Source organism: Saccopteryx bilineata, chromosome 5 (genome assembly GCF_036850765.1).
Source record: "Saccopteryx bilineata isolate mSacBil1 chromosome 5, mSacBil1_pri_phased_curated, whole genome shotgun sequence".
Taxonomy (NCBI): Eukaryota; Metazoa; Chordata; class Mammalia; order Chiroptera; family Emballonuridae; genus Saccopteryx; species Saccopteryx bilineata.
This window is the reverse complement of record NC_089494.1, coordinates 39,408,793-39,428,050: the sequence shown is the minus strand read 5'-3', so window position 1 is coordinate 39,428,050 and position 19,258 is coordinate 39,408,793. Positions and strand designations below refer to the sequence as shown.

The 19,258-nt window shown below is 40.9% G+C and overlaps 1 protein-coding gene across 8 annotated transcripts in view; it reads left to right on the top strand.

The window, feature by feature from the left end:
- The window catches only part of HECW2 (HECT, C2 and WW domain containing E3 ubiquitin protein ligase 2), a 438,960-nt gene that overhangs the window by 406,990 nt on the left and 12,712 nt on the right, over positions 1 to 19,258 (top strand). For all 8 annotated transcript variants that reach the window (XM_066232561.1, XM_066232560.1, XM_066232559.1 and 5 more), the window contains 7 exons: positions 3,201 to 3,353; positions 5,462 to 5,560; positions 9,345 to 9,474; positions 10,838 to 10,984; positions 11,647 to 11,761; positions 14,582 to 14,667; positions 15,684 to 15,796. In XM_066232561.1, the coding sequence (XP_066088658.1) occupies positions 3,201 to 3,353; positions 5,462 to 5,560; positions 9,345 to 9,474; positions 10,838 to 10,984; positions 11,647 to 11,761; positions 14,582 to 14,667; positions 15,684 to 15,796 (843 nt within the window). The remainder of the gene's footprint in view (positions 1 to 3,200; positions 3,354 to 5,461; positions 5,561 to 9,344; positions 9,475 to 10,837; positions 10,985 to 11,646; positions 11,762 to 14,581; positions 14,668 to 15,683; positions 15,797 to 19,258) is intronic.

Here is a 19,258-nt window from a genome sequence, read left to right as displayed (position 1 = left end):
CACAGAAACAGATGAGCGTGGCTGTGTGCCAGTAAAACCTGAAGCCACGAGACGGGCCAGGTTTGGTCCACAGGCCATAGTGTACCAACACTGCCCTATAAGTAACTTGTTTGTATTTCTCAGTCTTGCACAGTTAACATGTAGTGAGGATAGGCTGTGAGGAGTCATGAGCATTAAACCTGGGCCAGGGCGCCTGTGTCTAAGCCTGGATCCTCCACTGCTGATTTCATTGGGTGCACGGCAGAGGTTTCCTTCAGCCTGAGTCTTCTCAATGAAATGAGGAGCTGGACAAAATTACTTCTAAGATGCGCATGCCCACTGGCATTCTCTGTGTCTGGAGAGACGCAGGCTCTCCTGATGAAATTCACCATTGACAGGGACTTTAGAGAGATGTTATGCCTCCACAGCGATCTGAGTAGACTGGAGTCATAGACTAAATCTCACAAAGTGAAATTTAATAGGAAAAAGTCTAAAGTCTAGTGCTTAAGTTTAAAAACGATACAGTGACATACAGACAGGATGGGAGAGTCCTGGGTTAAAGTCGTACAGGTGAAAGGTTTGGGCTGATGACTGCTAGCTCAGCATGAGTCAACCAAGTGGCTGCCCCACAGGGCAGGGTAATTCTAAGCTGGATTAGTGGAGAAACGTGTCCAGGAAGAAAAGGCAGGAGCTCCGTGCTGACAAGACCACACCTCGAAGTGTCGAAAAGAGTACCAGACACCACCCCTTGGGTCAGACTCTGAAACCCTGAGAGCGTCCAGAGCAGTGGGAATTCCCAACTTTTCCTTTAGAAGAGGTTGAAAGAAGTGGCTATGTTCAGGAGCGAGGAGGGAAGCAGGAAGGGGGGGAGACCAGAGATATGGAAACTGCTCAACATAAGAATTCTCATAGAAACCTTAGCCTTTGTGACAGCAGGATGGACCTGGAGACCATGATGCTAGGTGAAACGAGCCAGTCGGGGACAGACAAGCACCGTATGATCTCACCCATGTGGAATCTAATCAACAAAACACACCAACAAACAAAACAAGACTGACAGCTGTCAGAAGGGATGGGGATTGGGGCTGCGTGAAAAAGGCGATGGGAGTAAGCAAAGAGAAATACTTACAAACACGGACAACAGTGTGGGGCTTGAAGGACGGGAAGGGGGTGGGGCAGGAAGGGAGCGGGGGCGGAGATGGGAGTGGAGGGGGAGCTGACTGGGGAAGGAGCACACAATGCAGTGTACAGATGATGTAGAACTGCACGCCGAAAACCTACACATTTTATAACCAGTGTCCCCCCAATAAATTCAGTAAAAAAATTTTTTGAAAGTAAACAGGAGAAAGCAGAATATTCAAGTAGTGGGACCTAAGGGGGGAAAAATGGCTTTACAAAAAATTGTACATCTTTTAGTATCTAGATTAGTACCCAAAGCATACTAGGCATTCAGATATTTGTTGAAAGCAAGCCTCTAAGTATGAGAACAACATTCAACTGGAAGAAATATTCTGCTTGTTCTTGGTGGCTTCAGAGATCAGATGAGGACAGCGGGCGGAAGCCACAGGAGGCTGCCCGGTCCTCGCACGCACTGGAAGGTGGAATCTGCCTCCTTGCACCCGGGAGGCGGCCGGAGTTCTGCTGTGCGAGTCCCCAGGGGGAGTCTGAGCACAGTCCCATCGATCCTGGTGGCCACCTACTAGCCGCACCCTGTCCCGCTGCCCCTGAGAGCAGTTTCATCCTGTCACCTTAAGGCCCCTTCGGGCCGGAGAGGCTGATGTGTTTGCGTTTTCTGCACGCACACGTTTCCTGTCAGGCCACACCGCGTCTCCCAAAGTGCTGTGGGGACTGGTGCTATACAAGGTGGTTTTAGCTGTTACATGAACTGGCACTTTTTTTGTCAGTTCCAAGGATATTAGAAAAAATAAAGCTAGACTAACAATTCTGTAGATGTTGTGTAAGACAAGGCTACACTGAAAAAGCAAATGAATTTAAGGTTGATCTAATGAAAAATACTAAGTAAATAACAGTGCGTATATATTCAGATATGGCAGAAATTGGGAAAGTAGTTTGTGAATAGCTGATGTCTGTTCTAAGGAAATTCTATTAAACTCTCAATTCAGACAGATAAAAGTTATTTTACTTTTCCTACTAGTCTCCCAACTCCATCTTCCCCCTGGAATAGGATTCTTTTCTCTATCACACAGTCCCATCACTGGACAAGACTCAGATGATTCCTTTAAAAAAAAAAAATGCAGTAAGGCCCATGGAGGAAGTTCCATAAGAGAACAAAAAAAAACAACCAGAGTGAACAAACGAGTTTTATAAAGTCCTCCCACCCCAACCCACTGTCCCTTTCAATCCCCCTCAGAATTCTTTCCTGCCTCTACACTCGTGCACAAACATTCATGGTAGGATAGACGTCCTTCATATTTTTCATTTGAAATTTAACATATCAAGTTGCTTTATTTAAATTCCTCTTTACTGTATTTTTTTGCTCTCAGCACTGTTTGCCACTAGTCATTCCTTAAACCTAACATAGTCGTTCTTCATACTTTGCTCTGACTGCTGTCCTCGTAACTACAGTGGAATTCACACTGTAGTCCATGCGCTAGACTTTCAGCTTCTCCTATTCTTTCCTTACGAAGCTGTAGATACCCTCACCTTTGTTCTGTATGATTTTCCTTGGTGTTTTAGAATTTAAGTTTTCACTTGCATCCTATCATTTTTTTTTTTTCTTTTTGCCTCTAATCTTCCTACGGCCTCTTGTATCTGTAATAGCCTCTCACCAATTCACTGAAGTCTCTTTTTTCCTGCTTTAAAAATGTTTTAGAAATCCATGAGGCCCTCAGGTTTTACCCTGTTCAAGTAAAGCATTCCCATATGTTCTCCATCCTCATCACCTCACTCCTAACATTTAAAATATTTACCTCTTTATACATATGTATACAATAAAATCATTAGTATGTTGCCCGTTGTATTCATTGTCTGATGTGTGGCTTTAGTTTTATATATGCTCCATGTGAAATGTCCGTGCTGCTATTTTGTGTCAAGACCTGGATGAGATCAGGATTCATGATTGTTCGGTTTGTTGTGGACAGTTCTGGGATGTGGGCAGACTGGTAATGAGTATTCTATAGAAAGTTTGAGAACTCTGTGGAAAATGTGCCCAATATATAGAAAAAAATAACTGGTTGTTCTTTTCATGGATTTTTTTAAAGGCTGGATTACAGTGGACCTTCCAGAGAGTTTTTCTTCCTGGTGTCCAGAGAACTCTTTAACCCATATTATGGCTTATTTGAGTATTCGGCCAATGACACATACACAGTACAAATAAGTCCCATGTCTGCTTTTGTAGACAATCATCATGAATGGTAAGTAATTTTTCCCTAACACTTTTCTTCTGTTGATTTCTGTGATATTAGTTTTTATAGGAATCCACATTTCTAACACTTTTTTCCTTGGAGAAAATATTATTTTCAATTAAGTACCTTATTTGACTCTTGTTCTTGTTGTCAAATTATATATACAAGCAGTCTCCAAACTAGGAATAGATTATGTTCCACAAGGTCGATTTTAAGTGAGCTGGGTAGAATTGGAAAGGTTTCTTCCATTGAGAGAAAGTGTTGGATGTTGTTAGGTTCCTGGCGAGATCCCTGCATCCCTCTCTGCACCTTGGGGCATCCCTGAGCTCAGAGGCGGAGGCGGGGGGGGGGGGGACGGGGTCCTGACCTTGGGCAAGTGCTAACACTGGGGCAGGAGCAGAGGAGGGACTGACCTGGAGCAACTGAGGCAAAAGGGCCGGAGTGTAGAGTCGTAACAGTGGCCCCATACCCTGTTAGCCATTTGAAGTTTGTGGCCAGTGATTGCCTCTTTTTCTAATTTCTCACACAAAAATCATCAAGGAAAACTGGTACAGGATTCCTATCTGGAGATTATTTATTTTGAAAATCCCAAATTGCACTTTTATTAAATGTCCTTACATTTTTTTAAATATCCCTGCATACATAGACTTGCAATATGTAGTTTTATAACCCCCATTTGCTTGTTTCTGCTAATTTTCACTGATAGTGACAAAAAAAAGAACACAAGCAGGACCCATGAAAAAACTTCTTTGAGTCATGAGGTTAATACTGGTGGGTGGAGGGCATTAACTTTTAGGAGTTATTTTCAAATTAACTTCCATTTAGTTACAATTTGGAGCCCACCCAGTGGTAGCTATTGTGGTTATACTAACATAAGTGGAAATTTAAAAAAAAAAAACAAAACAAAGCTCTTGGCCTTTACTCCTAAAATGACTGCCTAAGACTAGAATTACCAACAGACAGGATGAACCAAAGGGTGGACTTACAGTTTTGGAAGGCATCAGACTTTCAAAGAGCTAGAAACTTGAGTACTTTTGAAAAAGAGAAAATAAGTGTGTGTCTCATTCAGTCAGGACAGATAGATCTAATAAAGTTTCCAAAGTGATTCAGAATAGACTCAAGCCTTGAAATTTTAGAGAACGAAATGTCCCAGGAGGAAACTCCCCCAAATGTCCACACGCACAGTTCTTGGATGATGACAATTATCATCAGGAATGGGGTTAGGAACTTTCTCACTGAAATTGGGATTTTTCTCAGAAGGGAACCACTGGGTTTGTATTAGAGAAAGCCTGCTAATATTCATGCAAACCAGTCAGACAGCATTTTCTCCACCAGCGTCGGTCTCATTCTATCAAAGTCCCTTAGACGCGGTTTGGGGAAATTTCACTGACACACTAACAGGGAATTCCTGATGGCCATGTGGGGTGCTACATAGTAGACATAATTGTCACAGGGTGAAAATGGAGCTGTATTTCTCTAAATATTAGAGTGAAACACATTTCTTCAACAAGGAGATAGGAATATTGGCCTAAGGAAGTCACAGCTTACAGAACACACAAACGCTCGTGGACCTAGTAGGGCGACTAATCTTGAACACACTAGATGGTTAGAGCTGAAAGACATTCTAGAAAGCAAATAAGGGCCCTGGCCGGTTGGCTCAGCGGTAGAGTGTCGGCCTAGCTTGCGGAGGACCCGGGTTCGATTCCCGGCCAGGGCACACAGGAGAAGCGCCCATTTGCTTCTCCACCCCTCCGCGGCGCTTTCCTCTCTGTCTCTCTCTTCCCCTCCCGCAGCCAAGGCTCCATTGGAGCAAAGATGGCCCGGGCGCTGGGGATGGCTCTGTGGCCTCTGCCTCAGGCGCTAGAGTGGCTCTGGTCGCAATATGGCGACGCCCAGGATGGGCAGAGCATCGCCCCCTGGTGGGCAGAGCGTCGCTCCTGGTGGACGTGCCGGGTGAATCCCGGTCGGGCGCATGCGGGAGTCTGTCTGACTGTCTCTCCCCATTTCCAGCTTCAGAAAAATACAAAAAAAAAAAAAAAAAAAAAAAAGAAAGAAAGCAAATAAAACCGTAAAAGTGTTCCATGACGTGAAAGTGATCTCATGTTTTTCCTTCGCAGGTTCCGGTTCAGCGGCAGGATCCTTGGTCTTGCACTAATCCACCAGTATTTGTTGGATGCGTTCTTCACCCGGCCTTTTTATAAGGCTCTTCTAAGAATGTGAGAGTATTTTCATTGCTTGTGTAATTAGCATGTCAGAATGCAATGTTTCCTTTATCAGAAAGGGGAAGTGTCATTTATCTGCTTACTACTTCAAATCTGTTGTTATTAAACTTAATAGTGGTTAATTATTCTGAAACTAATTGTTTCAAATATGGTAACTGTGTTTTTCCTGCTCCTGACCCTTTCGTTCTGTCTTACCCCCAATGTCTTAGTTTTGCTGTATTCAAATAATTTATTCTCATTTGCTGCAATTCGTGTTTCTTAAAAACAGTTGTACTTCAAATACAGCGCTGGAATTCCTGTGGTATTACTGCTGGTTATTAATAGAATGGTTGTGGGTCAGTCTTGGTGAGGCACAGCCCCCATCTGTTATGAGATGCACTTTATATTTTGCTTTATGCAAACTTTCAACTACATACTCTTGGCTCATATTTTTATTCTTCTTCTTCATTTTGTTTTTGTCTTTTGTTTGTTTGTTAGAGTTGGGCAGTATGATATTTTTCTTGAGACCTTCTTACATACAAAAGAGTAATTTGTGATGACAAATGAAAAACTAGCACTCATAGAACTTTTCTTCATTGTATTACAATGAAAGATAGAGCCTGACCAGATGGTGGCGCAGTGGATGGAGCGTCAGACTGGGACATAGAGGACCCAGGCTTGAAACCCCGAGGTCACTGGCTTGAGCACTTGAGTGTGGGCTCACCAGCTTGAGCACGGGGTTGTTGCCTTGAGCATGGGATCATGGACAGGACCCCATGGTCGCTGGCTTGAGCCCAGAGGTCTCTGGCTTGAACCCCAAGGTCGTAGGTTTGAGCCCAAGATCGCTGGCTTGAGCAAGGGGTCACTCACTCTGCTGTAGCCCCGCGGTCAAGGCACATTTAGAAAGCAATCAATGAACAACTAAGGAGCCGCAACTAAGAGTAGATGCTTCTCATCTCTCTGCCTTCCTATCTGCTGCCTGTCCCCATCTGTCCCTCTCTCTGTCTCAGTCTCTGTTGCAAAAAATAAAAGATTGAAATTATAAAACGTAAAGCAAACAGTTTCTGTCTTGTCATCGGTAGTAACTGACAAGGTTGAACAAGGGAAGGCAACTGTAGTGGAGGTAGTGGCTCAAACTAACAATGAAAAAGCACAGAATGAATGTTTGGTTCTGGGTAGCTCATTCCCAAGGTGAGGCCACGTACCTGCTTTCTGTAAAATGGAAGCCTGGACCTCAAATGAAAATATGGTGTTTCTAGTGAGCTTTTAAGAGCGTCAGTAGGAAGACATGTGCCATCTTCCTTCTTGGTATCTGGGCAGAGGAAGCTCTGGGCAGCAGGGCACTGGGGCTATTCAGTGCCCCCTCCCCCGGTTCATTTTGTATCTTCCCATTTCATTGCCTTATCTCTCATTTTCTCATTTAAGCCTTCTGTAAGGGTAGTCTAGACCAATTTTTTACATACCCTCAGCACACTGTGCCTGGCTTCTTTTCACAGGTAACCTATGGAAGCTTTTAAAGAATATTTCTTAGTTCTGTTCTTATTGGACCATCTGCTGCTTTTGAAACTGTCGACCACCCCAGTCCCACCCATGTATCTGAGTCTTACACTCATGGCACCCACAGCGCTGTCCTGTCCGTGTTCTCCTCTGCTTTTATGTCTTTTTGAGCTTCTGCTCTGATTTTCCCTTAAACCTCAGTATCCCTGAAGCTTCCATTCTTGGCCCGCTTCTTTTCTCTATATGTTCTTATGGGGACATCGCTTCAACTTTTCCCTCTCCTACAGACTTTCTCATCTGCACTAAGTTTTGATCTCCCTTGACCTCCCTTGTAAGCTCAAGTGGTCAACAGTCCACTGAATATCTCATCAGCTTATCTCATAGGCTCCTCAAAATCAACATGGTTAAAACAAAACTCAATTCCCCTGACCTAAAAATGTTCCTTTTCCAATGTGCCCAATTATAGTTCATGGTCTTAGTAGTCTAAAGTCACTCTGGTCAGAAATCGGAAGTCACCCTCAAAGAGGAATGGCAAATACACATGTTAACATGTCCCTACTCTCCCCCCCCCCCTTTCTTGTGATACAGTTCACAAACCAATTACGATACCTTTTCCTGCTGAACTTGCTGTGGCCTTAGAAATTTTTTCAATTTATAGCCCACAAGACTAGCACTTAGTCAGGACTGGCTTGCAACATGAGTTTATTTGCCATCCCTATTTTAGATATCTTTCTTTATACCCCTCAGTAAACCCATTTACTAATTTCCACATTTGCCTCTTAAATAATTTTTTAATTCGTCTTCTCCTCGCTACCCGTAATAACTGTGCCTTAATTAAAACCCTTATCTTTTTCAAATTACTATGGTGATCTATTAATTGTTCTCCGCCCTTTAATAATAACCACACCTTCCTTGTTTTAAGTAATCCTCTAGACTGTGACTTGCAGAGAAACAATTTGAAGTCACATCTCATATTTGATCGTGTTACTCACTATCTTACTTTCAGTAGTTCTGAATCACCACGCTCCCTACAGTGGCCTGCTCCCAGCTCCCAGCCTCATTCTCTGGACATTCTAGCTAGAGGCTAACTCTCTGGTCCTGCCAGTATGCTCAGGGTATTCTGCATACCCCATGCCTTTGTGATTTGTTCCTGCTGGTCTGCTCTTCTTTTTCCTGTCCCCTTTTCTTCCGTTTCATCCATTCCCCTTTACCTCTCTAAGTTTTAAAGACCCTGCAAACTTTAATATAGGTATCATCTACATCAGAAAGTTTTTCCTGAATCTCTACTTCCAAGTAAATATCCTTCATGTTTGCTGTGAGGATTCTATCTGCCTTATCTTTGTTTTTCTAATCAAAGTGTAACATACTTATAAAAAATTGCAAAAATTATAAGTGCTACCCATCCTAAGCTATCACCAATCACCTTATATTTACTTATCAATTCGTGTGCCTTTATCTCCTTGAGGGCAATTAGTAATTATCAAGAAGCTATTAAGATGTCTGGCACATACTTGATACCTACTAAATGTTTAGACTAAACAAAACAATATGACCTTTGAAATTGACCTGATGGGAGGAAATTTCAAAAACAACTGAAGCATACTGAAAATAAAATTTTATAGCTAAAAACAAACAAACAAAACAAAACAAGCAAATCAAATGTTACCACCGTTCATTTTCATAATAGTTACTCCGCCTCATGTAGAGCCTCTCTCAGCAAAAGAAATAAAAATAAAAAAATAAAGAGGTGAGAACTGTAGAAAACCATTGTAACTGCAGAGATTCTGTGGCTTGCTGATTTCAGAGTCATGGAAATAGAACCATGAAGGTAAAGGGTATGTATGTGAACGTGGGTCACATCTAGTCTTTGGGGGAAAAAAGTTAAAGCACAGTATAGAAACATACAAAGAATTTCTAATTAGGATAACTATTCTAAGATAGTATAACATAGCCAAAAGAATACTGGACCCAAGTTGTCAAACTGAGTTCCAGTTCCTGCTCTGGTGTGAATTGTGGGTGACTGTGCCAATGGCTGTCACTCTTTGTACCTCCAGTTCTTTATCTCTGAAAGAAGGGATAGGCGGTGTGATTCCTAAGGCATTTTATAAATATCCAGGGTTTTCCCATTTTATACTCTATTTCTGAATTACTTCACTGATTTGGTTACTGAATGTGACTAAGAACATTTCAGAAATCAGTGCCTATTTGTTCTTGTCTTTAATTTTTGTTTCTTTTCTCATGACTCTGGGTTTTTGCTGTTAGCCAGGCCCCCATATTTATTTCTATCTGTTTGTCATCTTAGTCTGTGTGACCTGAGTGACCTAGAATACCTTGATGAAGAATTCCACCAGAGCCTTCAGTGGATGAAAGACAACGATATCCATGACATCCTGGACCTCACGTTCACTGTGAACGAAGAAGTTTTTGGGCAGGTCTGTGTATGTGAGTAACTGGTGACTAAGTGGGGTGATAGAAGGCAGTTAGCTGGTGAAGAATTAATTTAGTGGCTAAGATAAGTTATTTGTGGCTTGTTAGGTGGTTTAAACCCAAGTTTATGTAGAGTTACAATTGTGATAACTATCTGTGTTTTGTAAGCAATCTTCTTTTTACTTCCAACTAAAATGTCCACATAAAATATTAGAATGTGCCTTGTATAAAATACTGTTTTTGAAAGTCCATGTTACCTCATAGTTGAATGGTAAATTACCTAATTGGCATTTGTATTTAACTCTCATTAATATTTCAGAACTGAAATTGATTGTGTTGAAGCTGAGGGAAAGTAAACAATATTTTGGTAAAGGTTTGAAAGCATGTTGATTTTTTTGTTTACAAAGTTAATGGAAGGGTTGCTTAAAAGATTTCTTTCAGAAATTATATACTAGTTCATAAGTAATATTCCTATTTAGACATTAATATTTAGCTGATATTCTGAATTTCATGTTTTGGAAAAGAAGTTCTCAATTTAACATTCACTTGGACATAATTCTGTTTCCTTAAAGTAAATCTTTGCTTAAATATGGACTTTCTATATGTGGTTGATTCTGAACTCGAAAGGAATATGTGAAAAATGTGTTTTTGTCAAATATCTGAATAGCAGTGGGCCAGTATCTGGAGCCAATTTATTGTCATTTAAAAGGTGTATCTATTCCCAGTTAGCTCAGTCAGTTCAACCTGGTATACCAACATTTTGGTTTCTATCCCTGGTCAGGGCACATACAAGAATCAACCAATGAATGCATAAATAAGTGGAACAACAAATTGATGTTTCTTTCTCCTTATCTTTCTAAAATCCCGTAAATGTTTTAATTAAAAATACCTTGTTCACAAAAATTAGGATCAGGGAACATGCAGATAACTTCAGTACTTTCAGGCTTTTATATAGAGCATTTTCACTAATGAAATAGAAGTTGGTTTTGCATCTCATTTGCATAATCAAACAACTTTCTTTGACTTGTCATTTGCTTTTCTGATGTTCTCGTTTAATTAAAAAAAATAAAATGCTTTTTTTTATTGCTTCATATTTATTTTGAAAAATCCCCTAATTTTTGTGAGCAGTATATAAATAAGAGGTTTATCTGTTTAGTCAGGGTTTAAAAATCTTAACCTTCAGCACTTGCAATATATATATATATTAACCACTGAGGCTTTTAGACATCGGCTCAATGCCCAGTTTTCACTGAACTTTAGTGTGTGCCTGGGCTCCGTGTGGCACCTCGCCACCTGCTCGTGGTAGCAGCATTCATATTACCGCCTGGGTATTGCTTTAGTGTCAGTCCTTCTGTCTTCTAATCCCAGATTACCGAACGAGAATTGAAACCAGGGGGTGCCAATATCCCAGTCACAGAGAAGAACAAGAAAGAGTACATCGAGAGGATGGTGAAGTGGAGGATAGAGAGGGGTGTCGTGCAACAGACGGAGAGCTTAGTGCGCGGCTTCTACGAGGTAAAGACCATCAGCAGCGGAGGGCAGGTCTGCAGTCTGATATCAGTGGTGCCACCGTCCATCTGACTGTGCTTTATACATAAGCTATCATTTCATTTTCCTTTTGCCGTATTTACTGCTGTTCTTTCAATATGAAAACTCCAATTTTTTTTCCCTGTACATTTCAAGAGTGCACACAAAAAGCTTAATGCCCTGCTATAAGAGATCACTGAAATAAAACAACCTGAATTCAAATAGCATTTGATAATTTAGTGACCACTGATAAGATTTAAGTTCTGCCTCTTACTCGTGTTTAAATATGGATAATTAAATCCCCTGCTGGATATGTAAAATGATTGTATCGGAGGGTCTGCATGGTTGTTGCAAGTGATCCACGCGACTTCTTCCGTGGGGGCTCTAGATCTTTTTCAAAAGAGAAAAACAAACTGGATTTAGTCAGTGCTCACTTACAAAATAAAAATTCTTTTGAGGGAAATCTCATTGACCTTGTACTGAAAATACCTTATGTCTGTAGAGAGCTTTGCAGTTTTTAAAGTGCCGGCACGGAGTGTGTCCGCAGTATCCCCCAAACTGCCCATGTCCTCCTTCTCTGCTGTGGCTTAACTGTCGCTGAGATCGCTCCAGGTTCTGCAGCCATGCCCTGTCTTCTTTTTATTCCATAGGTGGTGGATGCCAGGCTGGTGTCTGTTTTTGATGCGAGAGAGCTAGAACTGGTCATCGCCGGCACCGCTGAAATAGACCTAAGCGATTGGAGAAACAACACAGAATATAGAGGAGGTGAAATTTGATTTGTAGATGGCTGGATTTTAAGTTTGAAATGAAGGGGTGGGGGCTGGTTCAGCAACGCTGGTCCGAATCCAGGACAAGCAAGAACACTTGCATTCTAATCACAGGTCTGATGCAGCCTCCCTTGAGATCTTGGGCGAGGTACATTCCCTTCTCTTCCTAGTTACCTCATCTGTCAAGTGGAGGAAGGACTGTTTATACACCATCTAAGGATGTCATAACGCTTAATTGTTGGTGAAGAAATGTGACCATAGAACACTAATGAATTGTTTTATGGTGTTGTAGGGAAGCACTAGGAAGCTCAGACTCCACCTATATTCCACCTTCATTCTGAAACTGAGAGGCACACCCTCTGTGCTTCCTAATAAGTAAACATAGTTTTTCTACATTTATTTAAACTACTTGGTAGTTGTAATTCACAGTTAAAACACATGAAGGTATATGGTTCTCAAAATTCAAGCTGTTTATTGAACAAGCCCTTCTACAGTCAAGCATTGAGCTCAACTGAAAATTGCTGTAAGATTAAAGACTGCATTATATGACACTTCACCAGATGGGAAGCTTTAAAAGGGACCTTTGTATAGATCAGTACAAATTCTCAGTAATTGGGACCAAAGCCATTTAAATTTGATTGCTGAATCAATATACTTTGAAAGGGACCTCATAGTAACCCAGAGTGGAAGTTTTATCCACTCATTTTAAGCAAAGAAAGAATACATTTTCTGACATTTACTGCAGTATTCTGAAGTCCTTGGAAATCGTGGCACAGAGCAGTTGCTTTTGTCTAGGTTTTGGTTTTGGTTTTGGTTTTTTAACTCTGAATGTAAGAGGTTAGCAATAGTTCTAAACTTGGAGAATGAAAAAGGCAAATTTTAAGTCACTGAATTCATCTCTTAGCAGAATAAACGGAGTCTGAACAGTGCTCCGTAAATCGAAACATGTTTTTAAAAAAACTGATCCGTAAATTGAAATATATTTAAAAAAATCTTTTTTTAAAGTTTGGAGTAAAAAGGAACTTAACATTTGCCAAATTGCTTTTGTTTCTGCCTATGCTGGGCTCTTTCAGAGCCACGCGGTTGCCGGGGGCTGTCTCTGCTCAACCATTTTCTCTGAGAGGCAGTGTTCAATTGCCATTTCTACTGCTGCTACTTCTGAAGTGCAATCGCTGTAATAAGTCTTTTCTAGTTGGCTCAATGTATATAATCCATATATGGCCTTGGTTATTACAACTTGGCTAATCAAATTACTTTCAACTAGGACACAGTTTCTTCAACACGCTACATAACTTATATCTTACCATAAATATTATTTGTGCATTTCCCCCACTCTATGGTGATTCCAATAGCAATGCCATTAATCGAATCAGACATTTTTGTCTTTACACAGTATAAACTTTTATTCACAGTAGATGACTAATCAAGTACCTTTTGCTATGGTTATTATAAATGAAATCTTATCAAATGAAATCTTTGGGAAGAGAGTTCTGGGGGAGGGGGGAAGGCAAGGAAAGAGCAAGGCACCCAGCTGCCAGGCTGCTAACCCAGCGAGTTGGCACTGACAGAAGAGGTGGATCTCTGCCACTTGCCAAATGTCCGGGAGGCAGCTGTTTGTAGAAGATACAGTGAGACGCTTCTGTTCCTCCTTCTCCAAAAGGTTTGGCACAAAGAGCAAAGGAGAGTCAGAAAAGGGCCAATACATAAGGTCGGAAAACTTGAAAGCTAAGAAGAGCCAATATACTATTTTATAGATGAGAGACTGTTTGCTCAGCACCACAGAGCTGGTCTTTGCCAAAGGGAAGACTTCGAGGCTGTGCATCCCTATGTCCGATCTATTCAATAGTTTATTTATCCTTTGCTTGGATTCTTTCTTCTCCAAGGTCACTGAGCATAACTGATCTAGTGACACACAGTAGGGAAGGAGCCCCCCAGATCCTACACTCACTGAAACATGTGAAGAAAATTTTGAATTAAAATAGTTCTTTTAGACTTACTTTCTCTAACTCAGAATTCAAGTAACTTTATCCACATTGAATTATGTCAGTTAATTGCTTTAAACCACTAATTGTACTTTAATCTCTGTTGGCCTTCTCACTGAACTTAATTTTTCTTCATTGGAAGGTTTGGAATCCACTTCCTTAACCCACCCATGGGATAATAGTTTTAACAGTTATTAAATTCAACTTAAGTATAGGATAAAAGTAATATTTAGGTTGATAATTATTGGGGATTTATTTGTTGAAGAAATTAAAGTAGTAAAATCGCTTTTTTATTAATAAAGTAATTTGATTTAAAAATATGAACATTACATGTAGTATTAAAATAGTTTACAATTGTGTATTAATTTGTATAATTATTTGATTAATGTGTTTCTCCTTTACCGGAAGCCCTGTGAGGGTCTATTTATTTTTGCTACTGCACCCCCAGACTTAGTACAGTGCTTGACATAGTGATACTCAAAAATTATTTAACTGGATGACCAAAAGAGTTAAGCATTTCCATTAAACAGCAATTATATTTTTCAGAAGTGATATGGTTAAAATAACTCATTTGTTCATCTCTCCTCTATCTTTATTTAGTGACCACTGAGAAGAAAAAGAGGCCTCTTGGTTTCACTTAGTGTTGTTTTTGTTTGACTTTGACACTTATACAATCATATTTACAGTGTTATTCCTTAGTCTTATATTATATATAAACAACCTTTAAAGAATCCAAGGTGATGATATATGTCTGGGGGGAGGGGTTGTCAGTGTGTCATGGTGGCTTAAGATAGAAAAGTCGAAAGTAATATGGGCTTTTGTGATTGGTTTGATAGGCTATCATGACAATCATATTGTAATTCGGTGGTTCTGGGCTGCAGTGGAAAGATTCAACAATGAACAGCGACTGAGGTTGTTACAGGTAAGATGCCATTGGTTAATCTTTGTAATGCATTAATATAATTATTGATGGAATTGCATATTTTTAATAATTACTAAATAGACCCAATAAATACATCCCATGTTTATATGCAGTGTCAGATATACTGTTTCCAGACTCTTTGGATTGCATGTTTTTTTGGCTCTGTCAGTATGCAGAACATCTCCAACCAAGTCCAAGTATTTCATTCGAGTTCTGAGGAAGCACCAACTCCAGTCCAAGAATCCCAGGAACAACATCTGCCTTCAGGGCAGGTTAGCCCTTTCAAAAAGAGGTCCTGGGCTACTCTGCAGGCCAGCATCCTTAGTAACAGATGATCTTCATTCAATCCCTTAAGAAGTGACCCAGTTCCTTGATAAAGAGTCCTTTCTTTTCCTCCATCTAACTTTCAACAAATTAGAGATAACAATGAAGTTCAGGAACACTGGAAAAACTAACTCATTTTCTTGGGGTGTTTATAGTTACAGAGGGCAGTTGCTGGTTGGATGCAGCTAAAGAAATATCAGGCATGAGGGAGTCTTCAGGATGCTTAGACAGAATCTTAGATGTAGATTGGGTCATTTGGATCAAAGATCTGGCCCTCAAATTTGCAGGCCTAGAAATTCCTTTTTTTTTTTTTTTTTTTTTGTCATCTTTCTTTTTTATTTAAATTCACCATGGGTTAATCAGAGATTGATGTTAAGTAGAGTAATTGATACACCCACATTATTAATCTTTAATGGGAACTATACCTGGTTTAAGCTTCTGAGCTGGCATCTGTGCCAGATACTGTATCTTCTCAAGCCCTTTCCCTTTATAAGGCGCTGTGCTTCTGTGGTCCTTGGCAGAATTCTCATGCCGTGGTTATCCCACGACTGGAAAGTCCTGTCTTCCAAGTGTCCCCACCAGCAAGCTGCGTGCCTCGCTTCCCCGGGAGCTCGCCTGTGAGTGAGGCCGGGCCTGTCTGGGCAGCTGGTCCCTCGGCTTCACCTTCTCCTTCTGTTTTCTTGGGTTGATAGTTTGTCACAGGAACATCCAGCATTCCCTATGAAGGATTTGCTTCTCTTCGAGGAAGTAATGGCCCGAGAAGATTCTGTGTGGAAAAATGGGGGAAAATCACCGCGCTTCCCAGGTAAAATGGAAAACAGTCTTTCTTTATTGTCTCTACATTGTTCTAGGAATGACCTGTCACTTCTGCGTATATTACTGTCATTACTTTTTTATGTTAAAAGTTTGGGAGAATGGGAAAAGCTTTTAGAAAAAATTTATTTAATTTGCTGGTTTACTTTCCTAAATGAAGGGAAAAAAAGATCTTCCCGGTCATAGTAAATATATATATATATATATATATATATATATATATATATATATATATATATATATATATATATAATTTTAAAATGCAATAAAACCAGAGCACTTGTTAGCTTCAGCAAAGCAATGTTGATCATCATACGGTGGCTTCTTACGATTGTGGCTCTAAGTTAGATGTTTTCTAGTTTTAAGTTTATATTAAAAATGATTTAGAATCCTTTCACTGAAAATGACCATGGTGGTTTCTAAAGAGCATGAAACCGTGTGACAGCGCTGTCTGCCACTTTAGCTTACGTCATACATGCCTTAATTCTGTGGGAACGCTTTCTGCGTTGCATTCGCATTCACGATGAGATGACACATTTCCTCCGATTGGAAAAATTTGCTTTACTGCTGCTATCAATATAAGTAAGAATCTTACCTTACTACCTTAAAGGTAAGGTAGTATTTATGAATAAAAAAAGTGTTTGGAGTTGAATGGCAATAACCAGAGCTGGCGCAAAAGAAGAAGAGGAAACAAATGAACAAATGTGGAATGAAGAAGAGTGGGGTTTAGAACTCCTCTCTCCAAGGAGCAGTAATAATGTGGAATTTTTGAGGTAAAAAGGACCTCAGATTGCCTCTCATTTTACTACTCATAAGACTGCAACCTAGAGAGTTTAGATGATCTTCCCAAGTCATCCTGAGTTAATCAAATACAGACAACTTTTTTTTTTGTATTTTTCTGAAGCTTGGAAACGGGGAGAGACAGTCAGACAGACTCCCGCATGCGCCCAACCGGGATCCACCCGGCACGCCCACAGGGAGCGATGCTCTGCCCCTCTGGGGCGTCGCTCTGTTGCGACCAGAGCCACTCTAGCACCTGGGGCAGAGGCCAAGGAGCCATCCCCAGCACCCGGGCTATCTTTGCTCCAATGGAGCCTCGGCTGCGAGAGGGGAAGAGAGAGACAGAGAGGAAGGAGAGGGGGAGGGGTGGAGAAGCAGATGGACACTTCTCCTGTGTGTCCTGGCCGGGAATCGATCCCAGGACCTCTGCACACCAGGGCGACGCTCTACCACTGAGCCAACCGACCAGGGCCTCAAGTACAGACAACTTTAAGAAATCTGTTAAGAAGACATTGTTCTTAGCAACTGCAGAACACTAGTGCTTGAGAATTACATTCTAAGCATCGACACGTGCGCAAAGGAGCGCAGGAAACCCAGAAAGAGCAATGAATAGTGCACGCTCAGGGGGGCCCGAATCTCCCCAGTCACGGTGGATGCACCTCAACTGGGAGCAGAGGCGCCATGCTTCCACACCTAAGTATTACTTGCTATACTTGATGTTCCAGATTTGGCAGACTATAACTTCATTATTAAAGAACTGTTCTATTTTATTTATGCCCAAGTCGTGTTCTTGTTCCCCTTAAACTCATATTTGTATCTCAGAAGCACACTGACACTGTCTGAGGAGCACCTGTCACCCTTTGGAGAAACTCAGGCAGTAGCATCATGGAGGCAGGAAGGGTCAGATCCCTTTCTCTTAAAATCTGTTTTTGTAAGGATTGCTTTCGTAAAAGCAAATGGAACAAATGTGTAACAAGAAGCAGGTACAATAGATCAGTTCACATTAAATCACTGCAATTTTCATTAAACCTGGTGAGCAGAGAGAGGCAGTTTGTTGTGGACATGAAACTTTAGCTTCAGAGAGACTGGGTTTTATCCCAGCTCTCTTCTTACCCCCAGTGGGGTCTTGGAGAAGTTGCTTAATCTTTCTGAGCCTCTGTTTCCTCCTCTTTCTTGTAGTTTATTAATTCTAAGAATTAAATGAAATCATTCATTTAAAACATTTATTGCTGAACCTGGCCCTGAAAAAGCATCCAGCTAGTGGCTAACGGCTGCCATTATGATTTCTGTCACCATCATCTGTAATATATATCAGGCAATCGCATATTGGAAAGAGCCCAGGGTTGCAGATAGAAGACCTGGCTTCTAGTCCCACCTCTGCCACCAGCTAACTCTGGGACCTAGAAGATCACTTGAGCTCTGAACCTCAGTTTCCTCGCCTATAGAAGGCCAGGGAAGAAATGGTATGTTAGGTTTGATTGAACAGGAAGTAACTTCAACAGATTGTTGAAGAATCTTGGGGGTTGGACTGCATTCACTTTCTTACTTCCCCCAGAAGATCCAGGAAGTTCATGTGCTGACTCATTAGAAATAGTGGTGTTCTTCACTATTGTTACATATACACAGTTGGGCAACAGGCGTTGTTGTTTCTTCCTCTCTTTATTATGACCCAAGACTGATTCTAGAGTCTTGGTTTTACCCAGATTATAAATAGCATAAAGTTAATATGAAGCATATCGAGAAAGCAGTGTGTATTCATACCCTGTCTAACAAGCCTAACTTCTCAGATCTGATAGGAGGAAAGAACTACTTGGCTATTCCACTGCTCGTTAGTTTATTTATATAACCTAGTTAACAGGCATAACTGCACATCTAAGCCCTACGATGCACCTGCTATAAGATCCTGGACAAGAGCCTCGATCCATCTCTGAAGAGTAGGTGTAACAATGCTATGCTCAAAGAGTATTTGAAATGAGTGAGATCATATGTAAAACAGTCCTCAGAAATAGTAGGTTTTCTTTGATTTTTCTTAACCTTTTTTCCTGAATCTTCTATAAACCACCATCCTGCTGTAACTATTAAAATATGCTCCACAAAAAAAGTGCATTTGAAGAATAAAAATAACCTCTTTATCAGAAGTGATTTCTGCACTGATCACATTGTCATTACCTTTTATGAATTGTGGGGCGTTACTTTTCGTGTAAAAGGTCTGTAATATTGGCTCTGGTCTAAGGAGTTGTTCTGTATGGCTAAGTCCATTTCCTCTATCATCAGAACAGATACACTGAAGCCATTTTTTCTGCATCTTCCTGATAGAGTTAAGTTGCAAAACTTAAGAGCTGGTTTCTCTCATACTTATCAACCCCAATGTATTTCATTGATTAATTAGTGCAGTGATATTTATTTAAAATGTAACATTGTACACACTGGTGACAAAATGGATGGATGTCCTTCCTGCTTAAAAAGATCTATTCTCTAAGACATCTGGCATCGTCTGAGGCCCGGCCTGGGAGGCCGTAACCTGGGAAGCTGGGAGCGGCTGTCAAGGATGAGGGCAAGCAGCCCTGGCAAATTGGAGGGCATCATAGTCTCTCTAGACACGGATGGCTGAGGGCCTTTCAAGCAAGCAAACGTGAGTCTCATCTTCTCTCAGATTTCCTAGCCTCCCTTTGCG